This window comes from Colletes gigas, unplaced genomic scaffold, assembly GCF_013123115.1.
Source record: "Colletes gigas isolate AHSC1104 unplaced genomic scaffold, ASM1312311v1 Colletes_gigas_Sc00002, whole genome shotgun sequence".
NCBI lineage: Eukaryota > Metazoa > Arthropoda > Insecta > Hymenoptera > Colletidae > Colletes > Colletes gigas.
The window spans coordinates 905788-925248 of record NW_025106631.1 but is presented as its reverse complement, the minus strand read 5'-3'; the positions used below and the strand labels follow the sequence as shown (position 1 = coordinate 925248).

The window sequence follows — 19461 nt, the reverse complement described above, 5'->3', positions numbered from 1 at the left end:
CAGAGCAATAACAAAATTTGAAAATAAACTTTTATGAAATTATAAGGAAAAGTCATTTAATCGTGTTATAAATACAGCAAAAAAATTATAAAATGAAGATGATAAAAATAAAAGTTTGAATTTAAGAAGTAATTAAAATGTACATGAGCAATTTATAAAAAATTATTCAATATGTTTCCTGTTTTCTTTTTATAGACTGTACTATTGTAATTACAGCGTACGTGTTTACATCAAGATTAAAGTAAGTGTTTTGTGATATGATGCAACTTAATCGCCACAATTTCAATAGTTTTTACTACTTTCTAAAGTTTGTTGTATAAAATTTATACAATACATGTAGCTGTTTAAGATAACTTAAAGAATAAAGATTATTTAAAAACTCACCGTGATGTAGTATACAATTTTTGGTTTCCACTCGGGAAACCACAATGATCACCAAAAGATGACGCTATTCAAATCCTGCAAATATAAGAAAAATTATACACATGTTTTAGTAACAACTCTTTATAAGATTATTTATTAAAATCTAAGTCATACATATATGAATTAATATCTTTATTCATATTTCTTATGAATTATATAATACCAAAAATAACTTGATATTAGAATGAGAAGCAGTTTCAAAGGCAAAGAATATTTATATCATTCTAAATCAAGTATAAACTGTATGGAAATATTGCAAACATAAAGTACACTAAAAAATCTGATTAATTCCTATTTTAGTATCCGACAAACAGGCTTTAAATCTAAACAATTAGTTTTTCGCTTAATGATAAAGTTTCAAGTTAGAAAATTAGCAACATTTTAATTTGAAAATTTCAAATTTAATAATATTAAGCTGTAACAAATAGTTTAGCATTGCATTAATATTACAAATTCATACAACAATATTTAGATGACTCTATTTGTCTTAAAAAAATTAAATTATATAAAAGAATTCTTTGTATGCGAGAACAAAAATGATAAGTAATATTAAGGGGATCATTTTGTATATACTTTAATCTTTAACACATTACAAATTTTGATAAGCTCTTACAGAACATGATAACCAAAATTATTCTTCGTACAATTTTTGTTTTTACAAAAAAACAGTGAATAAATAATATCAATGCACAGTAAACCTTACATTATATTTGAATCAAATCAAATTTAAAAAGTTATTTCAAAGGAAGGTTAACTCAATAAAGACTATAGTTAATTCTCAAATTCTGCCATGTAGCATTTGGGCACAAAAATCAGAACATCTTTCCATTGTAATGGAGTTTTTGAAATACCAGAAAAAGCGTCATAATTAACAAAAAGTTTACGATATTCGTGATTAGACGAGAAAATGAAATTCGAGGACAATGTATCGATTGAGTCGTCCGCAGTAACCTTTCGTATCGAGGTTAAAAACAACGATCATAATTTTTCCATTGATTTTTATTCTTCAATGATTTTCGTACCCATTTTACATACTTTCTCAAAGAAATTATTAACAAAGAAAAAGTATATCGGAAATACAAAGGAACCGAATGAAAAACAAATATCTGACTCACCTGTCTTTCTGACATTTTCTGTTTGTGTCACATAATTGTCAATATTCTGGAATTATCCGTGTGCTTTCGTCAAAGATTTCTCACACTTGTCACGACAAATCGAAGAGAAAATTTTTCTAAAGGAATTATTTTACAAAGAATATTCGTGCGACCATGACGGCCCAAGCAGTCCGAAGCTACGAAGACGATCATATACCGGGTGACGAAATTTATTTGAATTTACGTTATAACGGGATGTTGAGAAAATCTATATTCATAGAAGATTTTTTTCTTCGCTATATTCCATTATTTGTTACACATATGCTTCTTAGCATTTCTTTTAAAGCAATATAAAAGAGTTTACAATTTCGACAAATAATTAATTTTCTATTGTGCTTGATCCATTAGTCGAAGGTACTCTGTCGCCCGCGAATGACACCAAATCTTTCGTCTAACGAAATCATTCAATTTATAGAAATGTATTCAAATTTATCTTGGTTCCCTTATTACTAATTAAATATATTTGTCTATTCACCTGCTTGGATCACGCATATTTTTCTCTTCCTATTTGTATTTTTACTACATCCTAGAATGATCATTATCTCTATGATTTCCATTGAAAGATAGTGCTCTTCTTCACCTTCTCCCTTCAGCGTCCTTTTCACTCTCATCCATGAACCATGTTTCGTTCAAGGATGGGCTAAGTCTTTTAAAACCGTTAGAGTTTTTAAAAGCTTGAATGTCTTGCCGTTTATATGAATTGGGACAAATTTTCAGGACATTTTCTCAGGAGGCACGATTCGATATCCCAACTTTCTCTATAGCTGTAAATTTGTAGCGTTTAGGCAATACGTATCGTCACCAATTGAGCTCTAGTCTGTATCGGAACAGAATTAAATAAGGATTTCATTATTTTCGTAAGTGTTGTACGAATGATTTAAAATTTTTTTTAAAGAAAGCAACGAATTCAGGTGGAACCCGATATATCTCGAACAGCAGAATCAAATTATAAGATTATAAAAAGAACTTAATTTTTATTGAAAAAAACTATATTATACAAATAAACAGTTTTGTTTGGTAACCTTTGACTTCTTCCTTTATCTCTTAGAATCTTTTTCTCAATCTTACAAGAGCAACTAGGTGGCGCCATATGTCTGTCGATAAAGAAGCTGAGCATTATGCTGTCATAAATTACATTTGGTACCCCCTTCGTACCTAAGATTTCTTTCGTACAAGAATACTAGTATACGAGACATATAAACATATAATAATATTGAAAATTTTGTTACAAATTGTCTATTAAAATATACAAATAAAACATATATCTATTGTTCTCTTTTTGGCATACCTACGTCTGTATCCAATTTCCCGCCAATTTTCATTATTAACGTAAATCTATGTTAAATTTTAGAAATAACTGTATATAAAGAAAGTAATTGAAAAATAGAATAATACACAATAAACAAATAACAGTATAGTTAGTAACATTATGTGGCTTAGATTTGTTACTAGCAACTAACCGTAGCGAAAAAAGTGAGGTTATTGTATTTATATACAATATTATAATATTTATAGACAATTGTATTTATCGACTCATGCCAAACACATTTAAGAAAGAGATTGATGACCCTCTAATAAAAAATTACAAAGATCTTACTATGTATTATCAAATATCATTACCATCGTTACAGCCTTATTTATACGTATAACATTTCTTCGAGACATTAACCGTATTCAACATAATTTTCTTTAAATAAAGGTAACGTTATTATATCAAGAAATAGCAAAAAATTTACAAAGAAATGCAAAATAAAATTTGCTCAAACAAAATAATTAATGCATGACATTATTTTTAGTAATTTTATTTTAATCATAATTTGATACGATGAAAATAGTTTGTTTTTATTAAATATAATTTAATGCTGTTTGTACACACACACCAAATAGTAAAAAATGTAATTAAACGGAATCTTTTATATAAAATCATTTTTACACGACAGATGTATTGTCGTGCACGATTCGATTTCGATTGTGTCGGTGTGTGTGCAAACGGCCTAAAGATTGTATTATAAATATACTCTTTATCTTCACTTTAATATAATTATTACTAAACAAAACAAATTAGCATTTTATTATACAAAGTACATTCTGCTTTCACAAAACCAATATATTTTATTGAATTACTATGTTATTACTTATCATATATCATACATATATACATGTAATACTCTTTAAATAATATAATTAATTGTAGAGTCATGAATAGAAAGAAGTACGATAAAAATTTTACTGAAATACCATGGATACCATCGGTCAAATTGGCACAGGAACCATCAGAATTATTACTATCTCCACAAATGGTAAAAAGACAAAAATTTTTAAGAGACCATTCTTGGACAAAGATGACCTCAAAGGAATATTCGTACAGATATACAAAATTGCCGGATGATATTGGAAGTATATTTACATCAACAATGTACCAACTTAGCAAAAGAAATTCAACAAAACAAAGAATACGTCTGAAAAAGAGTTCTACTTTCAAACAGAAACTTGATTATCCACCTTTGGAATATTATAAAAATTACAAAGATAATATACAACTTAAAGCTACAAAGGAGAATGCGCATTTTTCACCAAGCAACGTTGTTAGTTTGAAAGATTTAGCTGATGGTACATGGTTGTGGAAAAAAGTTCAAAAACAAGTTAATGAAAGGTTCAAAAGAGTTGGAAAGATTAAGAAATTGAATAAAACTCTGCAAGAAAGCAAGGTAATACGCTTTTAGTACTCGTAGAAACAGAATCTAAAGAAAATGTGCTACGTAAACTATTATTAGAAGTAACAGAAACAGAGAAAAGTAACAAAGATATACACAACTTTAATGATTTTAAAGTATAAGTTTAATAAAAAATTGTACACATTTCTTGTTTAGCGAATGATCATAATAACTGGTATATTCAAAACAATAAAATAGGCAGGAAGGCCATTGTGCTGGATCTTAATATTCATAAGGACCTTAATGTTTTTTAACAAAATTTCATCTGGGCTTCTTAAAATTAATTCTTCGTGTTATTATACGAAATGTAAATTACAGGCACTCCAGCAAATTGAAGCAGAAATTCCAATGTCAATTGAAGAACAAAGGGATGTTCTTTTGAAAGCGATCAATAAAAGGCAAAACCAACTCGTTACCAGAGAAAGTAATGAGATTCTTTGTTTAAGCGGTGATGGTATTGCAGAATATGAATTAAGTAGTTACGATACCAGTCATTTTAAAGAAGCGAAAAAACGTATTACCGGTGAATTACGAAAACGAGAAGAGTGAGTTTGCAAAGTATCGTATATTACTTTTAAAACACGTATAGTACATATTAATATTCTATTAGATAATTATATTTCCAGTTTCGACGAACATTTAGAACACCTGGAGTTGGAAATTATTGAGATATATAAACAAGTTCTTCGGTTCACTATACACGACTGTATTCTTCTGGATGTTGATGAACGAAAAAGATTGCTTATAGAAAAATCGTTTATGGAATACCCGGTTTTAATTATACGCGCTCCTCTTCCATGGCATCAATCTAAACTGTTGTCACAGAATTTTATGCAACATAACCTATTTATTGGCAACGCGATCTTGAGAGATATTCAAAATTTATATTTCTTCAAGTAAGATATACACTATTATGCCAATTATTTCTAAGAAACTATTTATTAAAGTTATCTCTCTTGCTCTACTGTTAACAAAATCTTGAATGCCACGTTCGAAGTCTGTTTTGTCTATCAATTGTTGTTCTGTAGACACTATGGTACGATTTGCTCACAGTAAATCTTAGGTAATATTTTGTCCTTCAATTTCCAAGATCATACCTTCAAATAAACTGCAATAAAACTTATTAACCTTACAAATTTAAAAGACAATTTTGCAACGATGAAAATGTTCGTTCAACGAGAATCTGTGATCTGTGATCTGTGATCTGTGATCTGTGATCTGTGATCGACTGTCATTGGTTCGCCTATATTCAATGTTTGAAACGTTAAAAAAAAAATCAACTTCGTCACTCATAAGTTTGCAATATAAATATATGTACAGTTTCACAAGTAGTGATAAAATTTGCCCAATTCTGCTATTTAATCACTTAAGCAAGTCAGTTAGGGGTTAATCGTAGGATTAGCATTTTACAGCAAACAAGATGGCCGTCAATTTTGAGTGTTTCCCTTCGTAAACAATTCATTTTTCAGATATCAAGATACAATGATACTCAACATTCAAGATATCGGGGAACTTCCTATCTCAGCGTTCCAAATAGAATCTAAAATAAATTTGTTATGCGATAAAGCAAAAAATAAACTTATCAACGAATGGTTGGCTGATATTGCTGAAATTTTTCTGGAAAAAAATTACGCTTGGTCTTGCCTCGTCGAGGAGCACTATAACGCATCCACGACACTGATCGAAAGATACTTTTTAAGTGTAAATACTCTTGTATCCAGACAATTACGAATGATCGTAATGAAAACGCTGAATCATATCAGAGACTTTTTTATGGAGTATAGTAGCGGGAATAATTTCGTGGGTAATTACAAAGATCTTATGTTCTTCAAGTAAGTTATTTCTCTCATTTGGTCGGAAGTGTTGCTAGTATTATTCACTACTGGTGTATTTTAGATTACCTTTTATAACAATAATAGTCGAACCAGAGATTGGTACGCCGTATTTACATTGCAAACCGAGTATCTCGGAAATGCGTACAACAATTTCCCGATGCATCGATAAAATCATTACAGTCGCAACTATAATTCCGAGAATCGAGACTATTTTATTCCCTGAACTGAACAAGAAGGATTTCTTGTTTTCTGTGTCACGAGACGAAGAAGAGGCGAGTACAATATTAAACTTTTTCTGCATCGGGAATCCCCCAAAAACAAATGAAAATCTTGCAACAGAAGAATATTATTTGCACCATAAATGTATTATTTAATAAATGTTACAGATTTCACAGATAATCACTGATATTCTAGACGTTATTAATACTCATACAATGGGCCCACAAATTTATTTAAAGTGTTATGAAAATTTATCATACATCGTAGACGGACAAGCTAAACAAAGTTTAGACAAATTTTTTATGTCAGAGCCAATACCTCTTCTACACGAATTTGAACAAAAAATAAAGGACTACGATAGTCTTAGAAAAAATATTTCCATATTTCGTAATAAGGTAATCGCGTAAACAAAAATTGCTTAGGTACATTGCAATAATATATCGTTCGTAATAATTTATTTTAGGTTCCTTTGAATATGATAGAAATCGATTGTACACTCGTAAACGATACGATAAGACAAATCCTTTACGAACTTCGCAGCCAAATCTGCGATTTCTTCGCGAACGAATTACGGTCAAATAATCGTGATTTATGCTCGAACTTCGACACGATAGCGGAGAACATATCAAAGATGCCAGAAAAAACGGAGGACGTTGTCGAACTGTACAACTATTTATGCGAAAGCCGAGACTCGACCATGTTTAACATGAGAAGACAATTGGCGCGTTCTATAGAGCTATTGTTGTTCCTTTTCGATTACGAACCGCCGACAAACGAGGACATCCAGTTGAATTCACGTACCATCACGTGGCCGAAAGAAATGGAGACCGTCATGGAGTTAGCCCATACCAGATTAAACATGAGAAAAGAATTCCTCGAGGAAGTGCTGCGTATAAAGAAAGACAATTTCGAGCAAAAGATAGAAAACATGCAGTCAGCGATCGATCAATTCAAGAAGAAAGATCCACCGGTATTAACGATCGAAGTGATGCAGGAAGCAACGAAGGAGGTCGAGCATCTTTCTAAAGGAATGGAGGAAATCAGGAAGGAAGCTGAAGAGATAAACGTGGAAGAGTCTCTGTTGGATATAGAATTAAGTCCGTATTTACCGTTGCCCACGATGTCCGCTATGGTCAACACATTGGATGATGTTTGGCACACGGCGTTAGACTTTCACATAAATTACGAAAAATGGTACTACGGTCCGTTTGCGGGCCTCGACGCGGATGCAATTCACGAGACAACGGAAAACATTTGGCGAACATTGTACAGATTTTCACGCGTACTGACCGATGTTCCAGGTGCAAGGCGAATCGTAGAAACGGTTCGCGGAAAAGTAGAGAAATTCAGGCAGCTTGTGCCGGTATTGCAAATCATTTGCACGCCCGGATTGCAAAAACGGCATTGGGAGCAGATCAGTAAAATAGTTAACGTGGAGATAGTACCCACGGACACCAGCAACCTTTCTGATATGATAGCGTTTGGTTTACCGATTCATGTAAGCAAACTGGAAGAAGTGACGTCCGCCGCTGTGAAGGAACACGCTCTCCAGCAGAACTTGCTGAAGATGAAGGAGGAATGGTCCGAAATCGTGTTCGAATTAACGCCGTACCGCGAGACAGGCGTTTTCATATTAACAGCCGTGGATGATATTCAAGTGTTGCTGGACGATCACACTTTGAAAGCTCAGACAATGCGTAGCTCGCCTTTCGTGAAGGCTTTCGATTCGGAGATGCAAGAATGGGAGGACAAGCTGCTTTTGATGCAGGACATTATCGACCAATGGCTGACCTGCCAGTCGACGTGGATGTACTTGGAGCCGATTTTCAGCAGCGAGGATATCATGCGTCAAATGCCCACCGAGGCACAGAATTTTCGAAGGATGGACAAGATCTGGCGCGGTATCATGACGTACGTTGCTAACAACAGACGAGTACTCGATGCCACCGCTATGCCAAAGATGCTGCAAGAATTCCAACTCTGTAACACGTTGTTGGACGTAATACAGAAAGGCTTGAACGATTATCTGGAGAAGAAACGCCTGTTCTTTCCAAGATTCTTCTTCCTGTCGAACGACGAGCTCTTGGAAATACTGTCGGAAACCAAAGACCCCCAAAGGGTGCAGCCACACTTGAAGAAATGCTTCGAAGGTATAAGCAAGCTACGGTTTACCAACGATGAAGAGATCATTGGAATGATATCGGATCAAGAGGAATACGTTCCCCTCAGCGGAAAGATCTATCCAGCCGATGCGAAGGGCATGGTCGAGAAATGGTTGAGTCAAGTCGAGAAACTCATGGTGACTTCTCTTCGCGATATCGCCGAGGACAGCATAATCGCGTATTTCACCACCGTTAGGGAGGAATGGATATTCTCCTGGCCTAGTCAAATAGTAATTTGCGGCAGTCAGATACATTGGACCAGCGAGGTTTGCGAGTCGTTCGAAGATCATTCCACCGCGGAGTATTTGGAGAAATGCAATACGCAAATAGAGAACGCTGTAGCCCTGGTGAGAGGTAAATTAGACTCGGGTATAAGAATAACGATAAACGCTCTGATCGTGATGGACGTGCATGGGCGCGACGTGGTGCGATTGCTCATCGACAAGAACGTGACCAACGTTATGGAGTTTGATTGGATATCGCAATTGAGATATTATTGGTTGGATAATAGCATTACCGTGTCGATCATTACAACCAATGTGGCGTATGCGTTCGAATACCTTGGGAATACACAGAGATTGGTAATAACGCCGTTGACCGATCGTTGCTACAGAACCCTAATGGGCGCGTTGAAGCTAAATTTTGGCGGCTCTCCGGAAGGTCCAGCCGGAACCGGCAAAACGGAAACTGCAAAAGATCTCGCGAAAGCCGTGGCCAAGCATTGCGTGGTCTTCAACTGTTCGGACGGTCTCGATTACCTAGCAATGGGTAAATTCTTCAAAGGTCTCGCGCAATCCGGTGCCTGGTCCTGTTTCGACGAGTTCAACAGAATCGAGTTGGAGGTACTCTCGGTAATTGCACAGCAAATTCTATCCATACAAATGGCTATAAGCATGAAGTCGGAGAAATTTCTGTTCGAAGGCACGGAGATCAAATTGAACCCTACGTGTTATATTATCATAACGATGAATCCCGGTTACGCCGGTCGCCAAGAGCTTCCCGACAATCTGAAAGTCTTGTTCCGTTCCGTGGCGATGATGGTACCGGACTACGCCATGATAGGAGAGATTACTTTGTATTCCCTTGGTTTTATAGACGCGAAGAACCTGGCGGAGAAAATAGTTCACACGTACAAATTGTGCTCGGAGCAATTGAGCTCGCAGAATCACTACGATTACGGTATGCGAGCTGTTAAGACCGTGCTCGTCGCCGCTGGAAATTTAAAATTGAAATACCCGACTCAGGACGAGTCTATGCTGATCCTACGAGCGATCATCGACGTGAATCTCCCGAAATTCTTGTCGCAGGACGTTCCGCTTTTCACCGGGATCTACACGGATCTTTTCCCGGGCGTTGATCTGCCGCAGACGGACCGCGACGAACTGGTAGACCTGTTGAAGATCGTTTTAGGAGACCGAAATCTGATAGCCACGGTCTGGTACGTGGAGAAAATAGTTCAAATATACGAGATGCTGCTGGTGCGACACGGATTGATGATCGTGGGGCACACGCTGAGCGGGAAAACGAAAGCGTATCAAGTTCTGGCGGACGCTCTGGGCGATCTGGCTGGCAAAAGACGAGCAGTTTTGAGGGAGTTTCAAACCGTTTACAAGATAATCAATCCAAAAGCTATTACTCTGGATCAGCTTTACGGCAGCTTCAATCCGGTCTCTCACGAATGGAGCGACGGCGTTTTGGCGAATATCTTTCGAGAATTCGCGCAATCTTTCTCCGTAGATCGTAAATGGATTATATTCGATGGCCCTATCGACGCCGTATGGATCGAGAGCATGAACACGGTGCTCGACGACAATAAGAAACTTTGTCTGATGTCGGGAGAAATTATATCGATGTCGAACAAGATGAACATGATATTCGAGCCGGCTGATTTGGATCACGCGTCGCCGGCCACTGTCAGCAGATGCGGAATGATCTACATGGAGCCGTCCCAGCTAGGCTGGAATCCATTCTTCGAATCGTACAAAAAATATCTCAGAGACAAGTTGCTCTTCGAGCAATACGAGCTTGTCACAGAACTGATAGACTGGTTGATAGAGCCAATTTTATTTTTTATGAGACTCTATTGTAAAACGTTTATAGAAATGTCGGACCTTCATATGTTCCTGGTAAACAATTGTATACAAATGTTAATTAATAGACGCGTCAGTTAAAAATGTTGATTAATCGTTCTTTTTTTTTTAAACTTCTTGTTTCAGTCTTTTACAAGACTTTTCACCTCCATGTTAGACGGAGAGACGCAAGTTAGTACAGTCTGGCTCCAATGCATTCTGTTGTTCAGTATAGTTTGGGGAATGTGTTCCACATTAGCGAACGAGAGCAGAAAGGCTTTCGATGTTTATCTAAGAAAATTATTACTCGGTAACGTAGACGAGCATCCAAAACCGAAAGCGTTTAAATTGACGAAGCAACAACTCTTTCCTGAGAAGGGGACAGTTTTCGAGTGGATATACGACAAAAGAAACAATGGTTGCTGGATATCATGGATGGATACTACGCTACAGGTATCGTTTAGCAGTTTAAAAAGTATCACAATAATACCATAACAAAAGTTTGATATTTATTTCTATGTAGACGAGCTTGTTAACCGACAGGAAATCTAGTCGACTGATTATACCAACGACCGAAGTAATGATCCAGCATTTCTTTTTGACGAGTCTGCTTCATAGAACGATACCTGTTCTATTCGTGGGGCCCACCGGCACCGGGAAATCTGTTATTATTCTGGATTATTTGGAATCCTTGGACAGAGAGAAATACATCGAAAATGTTATAAACTTCAGTGCTTGTACCACTGCTTCCCAAACGCAAGAGATGGTCATGTCGAAGTTAGATCGTAGAAGAAAGGGTGTTTACGGTCCACCGATGGGGAAGAAATGTATACTCTTTGTCGATGATTTAAGCGTTCCACAGAAAGAGATCTACGGGGCTCAGCCGCCGATAGAACTGATTCGTCAATGGATAGATCATGGGCATTGGTTCGACGTAAACGATACCTCGATTATAAATTTGGTGGACATGTTTTTGATATCCGCTATGTTACCACCCGGAGGAAGTTCGAACGAGGTCACGCCTAGATTGATTCGACACACGCACGTAATTGGCATCGATCTGTTCGAGGAAACGACAATGACGCAAATTTTCTCCGCGATCCTCGAGTCGCACTTCGCGAAAGGATTTATCCCGGAAGTATCGAGACTCGGGAAAATGGTCGTCCAAGCCACCATGGAGGTATATTTCGCTGCAATAAAAAATTTTCTGCCCACCCCAGCGAAAAGTCATTACACCTTTAATTTGCGTGATTTTAATCGAGTCATCAAAGGTATACTTCTGGTACCGGCCACCAGAATGCCGGATCCGGACAAATTAATCAGACTCTGGATACACGAGGTGTACAGAGTGTTCCACGACAGACTGGTGAACGACGACGATCAACAAGTTTTGTTCAAAATGGTCCAGTACACGTGTTACAATCAATTGCGACAACCGTTGGAAAAAGTACTCGCTAGATTCTTGAAAGAGGATGAGAAAGAAATCAACAGCTCTCATATTCGTGATCTGTTCTTCGGCAACTATATCGAGCCCGATGCTGATCCAAAAATATACGACGAGGTGACGAATTTGGAAGACTTGAGAAACAAAATGGATTATTATTTGATGGAGTATAATATGCTTTCGAGGACGACGATGTCTTTGGTTCTGTTCAGATATGCTATCGAGCATATCTCTCGTATTTCTAGAATACTGTTGCAAGAGAGTGGGCACGCACTTTTGGTAGGAATGGGCGGTTCGGGTAGGACCTCTTGCGCCAGATTAGCAACTAGCATGTGCGAATATATGATTCACGAGATTGAAATGACAAGAACCTATGGATTCACCGAGTGGCGAGAAGACATGAAGAATTTGTTATTGCGCGTGGGTTGCCAGGGAAAGTCCACCGTTTTCCTTTTCGGGGATCATCAGATAAAGCAAGAGACTTTCGTGGAAGATATAAACATGATTCTGAACACTGCTGACATACCGAATTTATACAACACCGAAGAGATGGCTGAGATTCTGGACAAAATGACTAATCTGATTCGCGAGACTGTTGGAAAAAGGGCCGAAACCACACCGATGATACTTTACAGCTTGTTCCTCGAAACGGTGGTGAAGAATTTACACCTGATTTTAACTATGTCGCCGATAGGAAACGCGTTTAGAAATCGCTTAAGAATGTTCCCGTCTCTGATAAACTGTTGCACCATCGATTGGTACACTATTTGGCCGGAAGATGCTTTGGAAAAGGTAGCACGAACGTCGTTGCAAAATTTGAACATCGATCCGAATTTGCGGGAGAAGTGTGTCCAGGTCTCCAAAGGATTTCACACGAGTATCTTTTTCGCCAGCGAAGATTACTACAAGACCCAAAACAGGAGGTATTACACCACGCCAACCAGTTTCCTGCAACTGATCAAACTGCTATGCAAATTGTACGATCAGAAAATTGACGAGATTACTTTGCAGCAAAATCGATACGAAACAGGCCTGGAGAAATTGGATTTCGCTGCTGGAGAGATAGCGGTTATGAAAGAAGAGTTGCAAGCGTTGCAACCGAAATTGTTGGCTCAATCCGAGTTGAGCAACAAACTGATGATCAAGATAGAACAAGACACGATTAACATAGAAGCTAGAAAGGAAGTTGTCGCTGCTGAAGAGGCTCTGGCGAACGAGGCAGCCGCTGCAGCACAGGCTATAAAAGACGACTGCGAAAGCGACTTGGCGGAAGCCACGCCCGCTTTGGAAGCCGCCTTGGCCGCTCTGGACACCTTGAAACCAGCGGACATCACTATCGTCAGGTCTATGAAGAGTCCACCGGCTGGCGTGAGACTGGTAATGGAAGCTGTTTGCGTGTTAAAAGGTGTCAAGCCTGAGAAAGTCCAAGACCCAGCAACCGGACAGGTCACGGAGGATTATTGGCCAGCCTCCATAAGGGTCCTCGGCGACATGAAGTTTCTCGACAGCTTGAGGAACTTCGACAAAGACAATATACCTGCGGCTTACATAAAAAGAATTCGTGACAAATTTATTAACGATAGAAGCTTTCAGCCGGAGGCCATCAAGAAAGTTTCCACCGCGTGCGAGGGTCTCTGCAAGTGGGTACGAGCCATAGAAGTTTACGATCGTGTGATCAAGGTTGTCAAGCCGAAGCAAGCGATGCTCGCGGAGGCAGAGGCCGCCCTTGCCGCGCAGATGGAAGCGTTGAACGCGAAACGTGCTCTTCTTCAAGAGGTCACGCAGAAATTGCAAACGCTCAACGACGAGTTCGCCGAATGCATGAGGGAGAAGAAGAAACTCGAAGATCAGATTGCCTATTGCATGCAGAAGCTCGAAAGGGCTGAGAAGCTATTAGGTGGTTTAAGCGGAGAGAAGAACAGATGGAGCAGTACAGCCGTAGCGTTAGGAGAGAGTCTTTATAATGTTATTGGGGACGTTTTACTGTCTTCGGGGGTGGTTGCTTATTTGGGAGCTTTCACGATTGAATATAGAAACAGTTTGATCGAGAAATGGCATTCCTCTTGCGTGGAGGCCGCGATTCCCTGCGGGTCAAAGTTCACCTTGATCGATGTTTTAGGAAGACAAGTGGAAATCAGAGCGTGGACTATTCATGGTTTACCAGCTGACAATTACTCCGTGGAAAATGGTATCATCGTTAAGAACTCCGATCGATGGCCGCTGATGATCGATCCCCAAAACCAGGCGAACAAGTGGGTAAAAAATATGGAGAGAGAAAATAAGTTGGTTGTCATTAAGCTATCCGATCCGAATTACGTTAAGATAGTGGAGACTGCTATACAGCTAGCCACGCCCGTTTTGTTGGAAAATATTTTAGAAGAGATAGACGCGATATTAGAACCTGTGCTTCTTAAAAATGTTTATAAAGAACGTGGCATCTTGTATATGAAGTTTGGAGAGAACGTTATCGAATACAATCCCGACTTTCGATTTTATATCACGACGCGCTTAAGAAATCCGCATTATTTGCCGGAGGTGGTGGTCAAAGTGAGTTTGTTGAACTTTATGATCACTCCCCAAGGGCTCGAGGATCAGCTGTTAGGTATCGTTGTCGCCAAAGAGCTGCCTGTTCTCGAAGAGCGAAAAAATCAATTGATAGTCGAAGGCGCGAACAACAGAAAGACACTCGAGGAGATCGAGGACAAAATTTTAGAGATTCTATCTACGTCGGAAGGTAATATTCTCGAGGATGAAACGGCGATAACGATACTATCGACCTCGAAGATAATATCGGAAGATATTCAAGCGAAACAAAAAATAGCTGCGAAAACAGCGATAGAGATCGACCACGCCCGTAACGGATACACGCCTGTTTCGGGACACGGTTCCGTTCTCTTCTTTTGCATCTCGGAGCTGACGAATATCGATCCCATGTATCAGTATTCTCTGGTATGGTTCATCCATCTTTACGTAATGGCTATAGCCAACAGCGAGCAGACTAAAAACTTAACGAATCGGATCAAAAGCTTGAACGAATACTTCACCGCCAGTATTTACAAAAACGTGTGCCGTTCTCTGTTCGAGAAAGACAAACTGATATTCTCCTTCATTTTGTGCATCGGTTTGTTGCGCGCCGCCGATAAAGTAGACGAGGATCTTTGGACGTTTTTATTAACGGGTGGCGTGGCTTTGGAGAATCCATATCCTAATCCCGACTCGTCCTGGTTGACGGATAGATCCTGGTCCGACGTGGTTAAAGCTTCGAACCTGCGTGGATTGGAAAAATTGAAGCAGTCTTTTCAGACGCGTACGTCGCAGTGGAAGACTTATTACGACTTGTCAGACCCTCAAGACAACCCTTTCCCGTCTCCATTTCACGAGGAGGCCGAGGGTCTAAGGAAACTGGTAATACTAAGGTGTATAAGGCCGGATAAAATTGTGGTCGCTGTACGGATGTTTATCATACATCACATTGGCAAATTTTTCGTCGAACCTCCAACGTTCGATCTTCAAGCATCTTATAACGATTCTAGTAACGTAACGCCTCTCATTTTTATTCTTTCCCCTGGATCCGATCCGATGGCAGGATTGATAAGATTCGCAGAGAATTATGGTATATCCAAGAAGAATCTGATGACCATATCGCTTGGACAAGGACAAGGTCCGATAGCGGCGCACATGATCAATTTAGGATTGCAAAGCGGCGAGTGGGTGGTACTTCAGAATTGCCATTTGGCAATCTCGTGGATGAATGAACTGGACAGAATTTGCGACGAGATAATTATACCCGAAACCACGCATCCTAAATTTCGATTATGGCTGACCAGTTACCCGTCGCAGGACTTTCCAATCTCTGTTCTGCAAAACGGAGTCAAGATGACCAACGAGCCACCAAAGGGGCTGAAAAATAATTTATTGCGAAGCTATCTCAACGATCCAATATCGGATAAGAAGTTTTATAACAGCTGTAACAAGATATTTGAATGGAGAAACCTACTTTTCGCTTTATGCTTCTTTCACGCGGTCGTTCAAGAAAGACGGAATTTTGGACCATTAGGATGGAACATACCTTATGAATTTAACGAATCAGACCTACGCATTAGTATTTTACAATTACAGGTAACATTGAGTAATAGTTTTGTTCTTTGTATAGAAATTATGCAGGTTTTGTTCTACGAATTAAATATAATCTGTGAAAGGGTTAATTTATAGTGTAAAAAGATGAATGTGATCAGCCAGAGAGTTAATTTAAAATGGAAAACCTGTATTAATCTATCAAGTTCTGTTATAGATCATTACAAAAAGTGATTTTCTGAAATTGATATACAGGGTGTTCGACCACCCCTGGGAAAAATTGTAATGGGAGATTCTAAAGACCAAAATAGAACGAAAATCAAGAATACCAATTTGTTGATGGAGGCTTCGTTAAAAAGTTATTAACATTCAAAGTTCCGGCCGTTCTGAATTTTTTTCTCGAAAGTGCGTAGGATTTCGGGGGTATGTCTATTCACCAAAAATTATTGTAATTTACCCCCACAACTGAAAATATTTTTTTTATAACGATTTGAAATTTTCTAATTTTGTCGAAAAATTTCACACCTCGAATTTTTTTCTCGAAAACGCGCAGTATTTCGGGGGTATGTCTATTCACCAAAAATGATTGTAATTTACCCCCGCAAATGAAAATATTTTTTTTAGAACGATTTGAAATTTTTTAATTTTGTCGAAAAATTGCAAAACTTCTCGAATTTTTTTCTCGAAAATGGATAGGATTTTGGAGGTATGTGTAATGACCAAAAATGATGGTAATTGACCCCCGCAACCGAAAATATTTTTTCCAGAACGATTTGAAATTTTTTTTTTCACCGAAAAATTTAGGCATCTACACCCTGTCGATTTTTCTTAAAACTTCGTTTTTCATTTTTAATAATTTTGTATGACGCTCTATAGAAAAGTTGCCTAATACTTTTTTGGAGGTATCGATGGGCTCTACTTCAGAAAAAAGTTTCATTGAATTATATTCACTATTGTAGGAGTTATAGCTGTTTGAAAATTGGAGAATTTTTATAGGGTTTTTCTCACTTTACGCGGTCAAGGAACAACTTTTTCAATATTGTTAGAATCTCTACATATTCTACGCTAAAAAACGCGTTGTTTGCCGTTTGAAACATTAAAATCGTCCAATCCGTTCAGAAGTTATGACGTTTCAAAAATACGCAGAGGGATTTCGGGAACACATTTCTGGCCTCACATCATATTTTCGGTAATGAATTTTTTTCTCGAAAACGCGCAGGATTTCGGGGGTATGTCTATTCACCAAAAATTATTATAATTGACCCCTGCAACCGAAAATAATTTTTTTAAAACGATTTGAAATTTGTAATTTAATTTTTTAATAACGTTTTAACGAAGCCTCGATCGATAAATTGATATTCTTCATTTTCGTCTTATTTTGGCTTCTAGAATCTCGCATTAAAATTTTTCCCAGGGTTGACCAAATTTATGATAACTTATGACTTAATATTTATAACATATGATATGAATATTTTCTATTTCACTTTTTATTTTTCTTAGCTTTTCTTAAATGATTATGACGAAGTACCTTTCGACGCGCTTCTCTATATAACGGGCGAATGCAATTATGGTGGTCGTGTGACCGACGATAAAGACAGACGTTTGTTAAATTCGTTGCTTCAGCAATATTATAATCCTGAAATTATCACTAACCAAGAGTAAGTTTCATTATTATCTTAGTACATAAGATATTACATACACCAAGTACCAAAATTAAACAAGGTACAGAGGAGTACCTTTGCTCATTTTAAGACAAAACCTCTACTTTTTTTATCCTGAATTGAATTTTTCAAAGGCGCTTTTATACTCTGATGAAGTCCTTTCCTCCAAAAATTTTCCGAATTCAAACGATTCTATGGAGTTTAATACATTTTGTTCGCGATTCGTTTTACAGTGAGCTTAACACTTTACCGACCGGTAGCGGTTGATTAATCGGCTATCGGTCGGTAAAAAAGTTGATTAATACGCTATCGGTCGGTAAGTGTTGGCCGGTAAAAAAGTCGATTAATAGGCTATCGGTCGGTAATGTGTTAAAATGAGAAGCCTCCCCTTTACAATGACCTCCTAAAAATTGTTGTACGATTCTTTGTTGCCGAGTTATCGTACTTTGAATGGAAAGTGGCGCGTTAGATGATCCTAACACTTTCCAAAAAATTTAATTATCCTATATTCTTTGATACAGGTACTGTTTTTCGCCAAGTTGTATGTACCGTATGCCACCGACTACAGATTATCAAGGATGCTTGGACTATATTCGCAGCTTGCCGATGGACCAGCCACCAGAAGTTTATGGTTTACACGAGAACGCAGATATAACGAAAGATAATCAAGAATCAACGTACTTGCTCGAAGGTGCTCTATTGACCCAACCGCACATCACCGGAGTAGGAGTCGAAAGAGACACCGACGAAATAGTTTTCAGTTTATGCAATGATATCCTATCGAAAATGCGATTAGAATTCAACGTTTTGGAAGTATCGAAGAAGTACCCGGTACTGTACATGAACAGCATGAACACGGTTCTCCGACAAGAGATCATTCGATACAATAAGCTCATTCTCGTGATCAAAGACACTTTGGCAAATGTACAAAAAGCTATCAAGGGTTTGGTTCTAATGTCTTCCGAATTAGAAGAAGTCTCCACGAGCATCGGTATCGGGAAAGTACCGGAAGCGTGGCACAAGAACTCGTATCCGTCGTTGAAACCGCTAGGAAGCTACGTTAATGATTTACTGGACAGATTAGCGTTTTTCCAAGATTGGATCGATAACGATGCACCGACTGTCTTTTGGATATCCGGCTTCTTTTTCACCCAGTCTTTTCTTACGGGTGTTTTGCAAAACTACGCGCGGAAACAAAGGATTCCGATTGACAAATTAGATTTCGAATTCGAGATAACTACGTTCGAAAGCAACATAGAGACTGCCCCGTCCCATGGAGTCTATGTGAAGGTAACTTCTATGTTACGATCTCTTTTCATAAAATAAAATATAATTATATAGTGATGATCGTTATACAATTTGCTTGCGACAAGTCTATTATTTTTTAAATTTCAGGGTCTATTTTTAGAAGGCGCGCGATGGAATAAAGAGCTAAAACGACTCGACGAATCGAAACCTAAAATAATGTTCGATATTCTGCCTGTAGTATGGTTGCAACCTGGTATAAAAGCTACATTCGTTGTTAAGCTCGTGTACTATTGTCCCGTGTACAAGACAAGCGCAAGACGCGGTGTTTTGGCAACCACTGGTCATTCATCCAACTTCGTCTTATACATATTGCTTCCAACGCACATCGATCCATCCCATTGGATAAAAAGAGGAACAGCATCCTTGTGCCAGCTAAACGATTAAACGATTAAATCCTG

At 38.0% G+C, this 19461-nt stretch overlaps 1 protein-coding gene across 1 annotated transcript; it reads left to right on the top strand.

The window, feature by feature from the left end:
* Window positions 1-4512: 4512 nt before the first annotated feature.
* LOC122400166 (dynein axonemal heavy chain 3) lies at window positions 4513-19447 on the top strand. The gene is made up of 11 exons (XM_043401483.1): window positions 4513-4836; window positions 4918-5187; window positions 5761-6123; window positions 6188-6398; window positions 6513-6740; window positions 6809-10633; window positions 10724-11029; window positions 11100-16139; window positions 17595-17752; window positions 18277-19045; window positions 19151-19447. The coding sequence occupies exons 1-11, from the start codon at window positions 4535-4537 to the stop codon at window positions 19445-19447; spliced, it is 11769 nt and encodes a 3922-aa protein (XP_043257418.1). The 5' UTR covers window positions 4513-4534.
* Window positions 19448-19461: the final 14 nt, after the last annotated feature.

What these genes read in the sequence shown, in the direction of transcription:
- LOC122400166 (XM_043401483.1), top strand. Translation starts at nt 4,535, where the DNA reads ATGTTTTTTAACAAAATTTCATCTGGGCTTCTTAAAATTAATTCTTCG. An exon ending in CAAAATTTATATTTCTTCAA is followed by an intron (nt 5,188 to 5,760) that starts GTAAGATATACA and finishes TTCATTTTTCAG; the next exon opens with ATATCAAGATACAATGATAC. An exon ending in GGATGGATACTACGCTACAG is followed by an intron (nt 11,030 to 11,099) that starts GTATCGTTTAGC and finishes ATTTCTATGTAG; the next exon opens with ACGAGCTTGTTAACCGACAG.